General features: G+C 41.9%; 1 protein-coding gene across 1 annotated transcript in view; it reads left to right on the top strand.

Annotated features, from left to right (window-relative positions):
- Positions 1-624: 624 nt before the first annotated feature.
- Positions 625-7,738, top strand: part of mkxa (mohawk homeobox a) — a 29,487-nt gene continuing 22,373 nt past the window's right edge. The window contains exons 1-4 of the mRNA XM_069698033.1: positions 625-714; positions 2,040-2,318; positions 4,613-4,772; positions 7,414-7,567. Coding sequence (XP_069554134.1) covers positions 2,143-2,318; positions 4,613-4,772; positions 7,414-7,567 — 490 coding nt within the window. The 5' untranslated portion in view covers positions 625-714; positions 2,040-2,142. The remainder of the gene's footprint in view (positions 715-2,039; positions 2,319-4,612; positions 4,773-7,413; positions 7,568-7,738) is intronic.

Here is a 7,738-nt window from a genome sequence, read left to right as displayed (position 1 = left end):
CATACGCATTGCACTCAAAGCAGTAAGTGGTGGCTCAACAGGGACTTAATAGGTTTATTTGGTTGTCATTGTGAGTACTAATACACTTATAAGGAATATTTACAAGTTTAGTAAATTGCTTCATTCATTGTTAATGAATAATTCAGAATCCATTAGTAACTTCTTGTGCAAAATTCCTTCAAGTCTATTTAAATTTGTGCAGAGAATCTGTACTAAAATCCACCTCTTAACACCGTATTAACATCTTATTGTCAGACATAAAGCTTTTATTATTAACATCTATAACTGCATTATTTTTACACAGAAAGATGAAACAGCATCCAAAGAGATTCTAACTAACTGGCTACCCCAGTAACGATTCCAACTTTAACACGGATTCAATGATTTAGACAGCCTACTTTTTACAGCGTGATGCCTCCCTCCCTCCCTCTCCTCCCTCTCTTCCCCTCTGCTGGCCTCGGCCCCAGAACCGGCGTAAACCATCAACATTATGTTCGCAGGCTCGGGCTGTGTACGAGGAAACATGAGCAGGGTGAGATATTCAGAGTCCCGGGTGGCGCGGCGCAGGCCGCTGGATAAAGCGGAGGAGGAGACGGCGGTCCGTGTGGTTTGAGCGCAGGATCTCAGGAGGGGAACATGTGAGCAGGGAATGGGCGACTGGAAACAGGATTATTGTTCTACACAGCAGAGAGAGGCAGGGGGGACCCGGGACAGGTAACCGACCGAGACACGCGGACGCAGCGAATATTTGGTAGAAGAATGGACCGACAGGCTCAGCTTTGATGTGTTATGAAGGTTATGAAGTGGAGGATAAACCTGCTTGAAGCCTGCTTGAAACTTTGAATGAATAGCAGTGAGTTCATATTGCTCTTTACTCTGACATTGAGCTCATATAGGAACCTAAATATAATCGGTATTTAGTGCTGACATAGACTTTAAATATGCTGCCACTAGTTTTTTGTTTGTTTGCTTCAGGGGACATCACTACTTGCTGTGCTGTACATATTTTGCATCAGGCTGCTGTAGGTGGCTCCACATCACGGTGCGTCTTTTCCCGTGACACATTCACTATTCAGCCTCTCTGAGAAATGCTAAATTGAACCTGAGGGAGAAAAAACAAAATGTCTTTTCTTTTTTTTTTTTTAAGCTTGCAGGATTGTTTGTTTGGGATTTTTTTCTTTCTTTTTTTTCTTTTCTTTTTTTTTTTTTTTTAAATGAAAGCACCAACCAAAATAAACCATTCAGGGTTTATAGACACGCGACCGCAGTGCAGAGGAGGCAAGGTAGAAATATTTAAGATGCTTGAACTACTGGAACACATTTTCAAAACTACAATTTAGTGTTTCCAGTCCAAACCAGCCTACACTGTACATTTTCAGTTATTTCCTGTTGTTTATAGAAGATAAAATGGAAGTGTATTAAATATAATTGAATGGATTTCTGTCGTGTAAAAAACGCAGGTTTGAGATTGACAGGAGAATTAATGTTCTCACTTGTGGATAAGGATTTATTGCAGCGCGGTGCGGAATTATTGCGCGTGAGTGAAATAAAATGTGTCTACCCACATTTCTCAAATTGATCTTTCTGTCTAGAATTTTATTCATTGCTTACTTTTAGAAATTTGTGTTCCATGAAAAGCGCACAAAAATGATCACCTCTTAGAATTTGAGTTTGCACAAATACTTCGTTCTGATTTGGGTTTGTTTAGACAGAGCGGCACTTATAATGACGCATCACAACAAATCTATTACGCACGGTCCGCTTTAACTCAAGTCCGTCTGCATGCTGTTGTTTGTAGTGTATATATGTAAGCAGGCACATAGTGGCGGGCATATATCTGAGTGAAGGTATGAAACCATAACTTTTCCGTGAAATTAGTTTTTCTATCATTAAATGTGTATCTGGAAATGATAATTGTTGACATTTCTTCTTATCCCACTCACCGGCTAGAGGTCAAATTTGACTTCAGGATCTCATCATAGTTTGTGAGGTATATATATGAATACTCCCTTTCTAAAATATTCCCATTTGTTCCACAGGAGAGACACGGGGACACTGTGACAAATCCGAGGAGATTTTTTTTTTTTTCTTCCTTTTTTAACTTTTACGCATCAGAGAAATCGGTGGACTGTCTGAGTAAAGATGAACACCATTGTGTTTAACAAGCTGAGCAGCCAGGTCCTGTTTGAGGAGAAGGCGAAGGAGGTGGAAATGAGCAGCAGAAATTACCTGGAGGTCATCGACGGGCAACACCCAGACCTCCTCTCCGGCAACCAGACCATCAGAGACAACCAGGCGATCAGACACAGACGGAGCGGGTAAGTGGAGCATTCTGTTATGTTTGACGCTGCTGCTGGTCAGCATGTGTGAATGTGGATTAACCGGAGTCCGGGAAGCCCCCCGGGGTGTTACTGATGAGGAATAGCCTACCTCTATTTCACGGTTATTTCACTCAGCACAGGTTAGCAAAGCCAGAGAGTGAACAACAACGGTGGTTTTTCTGTCAGAGCTCTGTGATTATCAATTCAATTTGTGGGCAAAATTAAGACAGCAGACTAAAATATCGAGCTCAACTAGGACTTCTTGGGTCACAATTTTATACAAATATATTCTTGATCCTCCTTCAAGTCTCTTCATTACATTTAAAATTTGATTAAAAAAATAAAAATAGTTTCTACAGTTTATGCACGAAAAATCTGAATTTAACGCAGGGATAAAATATCCACAAGGCTAGTTTTTAAAACTATAACTACTTTTGCTTTACATCTCATGACTCAAAGCCAAATTTGATTTATCCAGTCTGGCTTTTTTTCATGTGTTTTTAATTCAACGGGATGTGATGGATCAGAAAATTTATATTTACTGTTTCCCAATCTGGTCACTATTTAGGTGTTGATGTTCACAGCTAATCTTAGAATTAATAAGTAGGTCAGCCTTGTTCAGTAGCTTGTCTTATAGAGGTCTCCATCTGTTTCCAATAAATAAATTCACCCTTGAGCTCTCTGTGTGGTCTAGTCAATCACATACAGGCCAGTGTTTTGTTTATATATATATTTTATTTAGCTTTTCTGTGACAGGAAGCAGGTGTAAGAAATGATCATGTCCCGATATTGTTTGTTTATATTTGCATTTTTATTAGACACATATGAGAGACACCAAAAGGAAAACAGAGGCTTTAAGGAGCAACCTTCAGTAATACTTAAATAATATTGTGAACTTCTGTGACTGCAAGGTGTCATCTCAGGGGAAGCCGCAGTACTAATGAAGAACATTCAATTATTAAACAGAGGTTTGTGTGTGCGTGTGTAAAAGAGTGTTTCAAGCAAAAGTTCAGAACATGGAGTGAAATGTCCTTTAGGATGTTCATAGCGATCTAGATTACAAGGAAAATATTTGTAGAACATGAACCTCAGGCAGACTTTGAGGTTAGACTAAAATATGTTACATTCTGCAGTCAGTGGAGCTTTTTGGTGAGATAAAGGGAGACGCGGAGCACAGCACCATACTGACATCTACAGGTTCATAAAACCTGGAGCTACAGGTGAGACCAAATCCTTCTCGGCTCAGGGAAACCAGCAGACCGACTTTTGGGAAAATTTCTCTTAGGACTCAGATCATCTCAACAATGAATATTCGGTGATTTCATAATATTTTGTGATCTTTTAACATCACCACAGTATTCTCCATAAGAGCTGTTGTGTGCACACCACTGACTTGTTGAACCGGGACTGAAGAATATATAGTTTTTGTATATTGTCTGCTGTGATGTTTTTTTTCTGTAAGGGAAAACCAGAAGTATAATTTCTGGTTTTTCTTAGTCCCTTGTGTGATGGCTTGGCCGTGACTGTGACCCTGCTACATTGTTCTTGATCCACTTCTCCTGGCTGTGAAAAGTTAATCTGGCAAAAATGTTCCCTGAGCAGAATGTTTTTGTTTGTTTCATTGCAACGTGTTGGCGGTTTGTGGGAAACGCAATGAAAAATAAGCTGCGAGTGGCTTTTCTCTCTCTCTGCTTCAGCCTCTCCCTCGTTCTGTCTGTCTCTCCGTCTCTCTCTCTCTTTTAATCCAACATCTCTCGGTTTAATTGCAGTGTGTTTGGTGAGAAAATTGCATACTGTATTGAGTGTTCACTTTATGTGTCATGACTAACGAATTCAGACAACATGCCGCTCCACTTAGGACTCCACTTGCAGCTGCATGACATTGTTTGGTTGACTTTAATAAACAACATGATCCCGATTCCCTTTTATGGCTTTAATACCAGATTTCATCACAATTTTCAAAAGGAGAAATTGGTTTTAATCGGCCCTGTTTACCAGCATTTTATCCTGATAACATGAGCTTGGAGTTATTTACAAACGCAGCATGGGCACATCATCTGTCTTGCCACTACAGAAAGATGAAATCCTGCAGATTTAAAAATAAAAATAATTTTTTTTTTAAGAAGGACAAATGTATCAGACAGAACAATGTTAAACAAAATGCTGAAAAAAAAGAAAAAAAAAATCTATCCCGTAATTCCCTTTTACATGGATTGTCCAGGTTTTATGTGTCCATTCACACACTACCCTGTCATAAGAGTGCGTAGCATACTCTACCTGTTTCTCCACAGAGGTCGTCCCAGCGGCGGGAAAGTGCGACACAAGCGCCAGGCCCTGCAGGACATGGCGCGGCCGCTCAAGCAGTGGCTCTACAAGCACAGAGACAACCCGTACCCCACCAAGACGGAGAAGATCCTCCTGGCACTCGGCTCGCAAATGACCCTGGTCCAGGTGAGCCCGCTTTAGAGCAGCAGAGAAAACATGAAGCTGCGAGAGTGAGAAGAGTGAGGTGTTCGCTATTCGTGCAGACGTGAGTGTGATCAGAGACGGCTGGCGTTGAGTTCAAAAGTGAAATTTGATTTCTGCGGTTGAGAGTTGAAAGAAGCTGGATTTGAACTTGCATTTGCAATTAAGAGGCAGCGAGTAGAACATGTTTTTACATCTTGATATGTTTATTTAAACATATAACACCCATGCAGTGTTGAATATTGCTGTTTCTACTTTCTTCCAAATGCTGCAGTTGGCAGTTATGAGCACTCTTTTTAATTTCACAGTCATGTTACGATTTTTTGGCATCATGGAGGTCAGTGGTTTCTCACCTTCAGGACTTATGACCTGTCTCAAAAAAACAGTCTGCTGTTTCAGTCAAAAAGGGATTTACTCATTTAATTTGAATACGAACATGTTAAACTACTCTGTATTTCAAAAGAAATTAGAAAAATACTTAAAAAAAAAAAATCAACCTCTGATGTTGTATTTAAGAATGCAGGTGTTGTATTTGCTTCACGTTGTATTGCACCCTCTGCTGATGACACACAAGAGTACAGTGGACGACTTGACTTCAGCGTCTGACAAACTGACCTCTGAGAGGAAAACCCGGTGGAGGATATGAGTGTGTTCTGCGTCTGGCACGTGCAGCTGTGTATGTACAGTATCATCTGGCTGACAAGGTCACTGATACGGCCTCAGAAAGTCTGCGGCGGCTGTTTCAGGCCGCCGGCCACGACGCTTAATCTGGTTCTCATTTTGGGGGCCTGATGGAGCTGTTTGTTTTGGTGAGGGCGAGCAGAGTGCGCAGGAATGCTTTGTGTTGGATACCGGGATGCTGTGCTGCGAACACACACACGCACAAGCTCACACACACACGCTCACACACGCATACGTTTAAGCTGACACCCAAATACCAGCACTGGTGTCTAAGGTCAGTGGAAGATTACGTGTTAGTGAGAACAGATGAATTATGATCACATGCATGAAGGAGGTCTGAATTTATTCTTAATGGCCTTTGATCTTGTTCATAAAATGTGTATGGCTTTAGAAGATACAGTAAGTCGGCTAATCAAACAGCAGATCAACAGTAATTATCTGCAGAAAGTCACATATCAAGTAAAATATCTTCACATTTATTGTTTCTATTTTCTGCTGTATTGTTTCTCGTATGCTGCTTTTCTCAGTATTTTATTTTCGTAAAGGACAAAAACATTTAATATTTTGGAGTTTGGACAGACAAAACAAGTATTTCAAAAACAGTTCTGGGACAATCTGATATTTTCTGACATTTTATAGACTAAACAATAAAACAATTTTCAGAAAATAATCAACAAAATATGCGATGTACAAAATAACAGCTAACTGTGGCCCTCCCTGTGTGGCACTCTTTTCTTTTCCTGTCCACTGACTGAAGCTCAGAACAACCCAGTTCTTCCACTGTTCGGTCCAGACCAACCACCGTCGCTGCTGCCAGTAAAGTAGTAACGCATCACTTCCTGTGCATTTTTCCCTGGAAACACCCACCTGGCACCAGGTGTTCAAAGCAACTAAATCTGTCATGTTTCAGCACAGCAGCCCATTTTTTTCCATGTAAACGTTGTGAATTATTTCTTCAAAGTTTGCGCTAATAGTCCGGTGCCATCTCTCCATCGCTGTGCCTGCGATGCCGTCTCCTCTACGGTACATACGGTACAGACAGGCCACGGATCAAGGAGCTGGTTTGGCTCCCGGGTCTCCTGCCTCCTTTAAAAGGAAAAAAAAAAAAAAAAAAATCTCTCTCTGGGTGTCATCTGAGCAGGCGTGCCATCTTTTCTCTCCTCCGGTCCTCATTAGCGGTCCGTCTCACGCCTCGCCTCCGTCTCACCCTAACCTTCCAGCCGAGCCACATGTGCTCGATGCCGCCTTCCCCCTGGTGTGCCACAGCGCTGGGCCCGAGACAAAGGGATGTGGGATGGTCTCAGTTAACGAGAAACGTGATACTGAAAGAGAGGATCAGAAAAATAAGTACTCTAGCATAAGGACCCTGTCCCAGCCCCTTCATAAGCTGCTTGAAATCTATTGAGCATGAAAAGTTATTCTAGTATAACATCTAATGGTCTCCCTTCCCAGTGAAAGGAAGAGCGCCGGCTCAAGTGTCTTTTTTATTGCATCTTGAAGACAGTGTTGGAAAAAATGTATTATTGGAGGGAGTCTGTGTGAGTCCAGAATAAGCACACGGGACGCACATCTCGGTCGGAACATTCGTTAATGAAACGTTGCGTTCGCTGGCGTCCGGCGTTCGCAGGGTGTTAAATGTTTCTGCACGGCGTTGACGCAGAAAAGATGCATGCTGAGGTGTCTCTGCGGAGCGTCTGGGGTGTTTCTTAAAGCTCAGTTTCAGAGAGCTGCTCTGCAACCTGACTCTGTTTCTTGTCTTTCGCCTCGGTCTCTCTTGGTTTTTCTGAATGAGACTGATGGCAGGCAGAGCGCAGACGTTTTCATAGAGGATAGACTTTGTTTTGCAATGGATGTGGAGGAGTTTGGAATCAAAACAATGACATATGCTTCTATTTGCTGTGTGTTCCCACTTCCTTCTTTTTCTCTTCTCCCTCTTTTCTCTCAGGTGTCCAACTGGTTCGCCAATGCCAGGAGGCGACTGAAGAACACGGTGAGGCAGCCAGACCTGAGCTGGGCCCTCAGGATCAAACTCTACAACAAATATGTTCAGGGCAACGCGGAGAGGCTGAGCGTCAGCAGCGATGACAGCTGCTCAGAAGGTACGGACAGGATTTCATACCGAGAGCCTCAGACCGTCTGGTAAAGAACTAATATCCTGCAAGGTGTACATGCAATAACTATAAAATGAAGATTCAGGGCAACACCAAGCAACAATCATGCAAAATGCAACAACTATTTCAACTGAAAATAACTTACTAATATGTGTAATT

This window comes from Brachyistius frenatus, unplaced genomic scaffold (genome assembly GCF_029030835.1).
Source record: "Brachyistius frenatus isolate BFR_SWC_R1_liver_20210118 unplaced genomic scaffold, ASM2903083v1 Contig_25, whole genome shotgun sequence".
Taxonomy (NCBI): Eukaryota; Metazoa; Chordata; class Actinopteri; family Embiotocidae; genus Brachyistius; species Brachyistius frenatus.
Note: the sequence above shows the minus strand (reverse complement) of the source record. Positions and strands in the feature narration are given on the sequence as shown.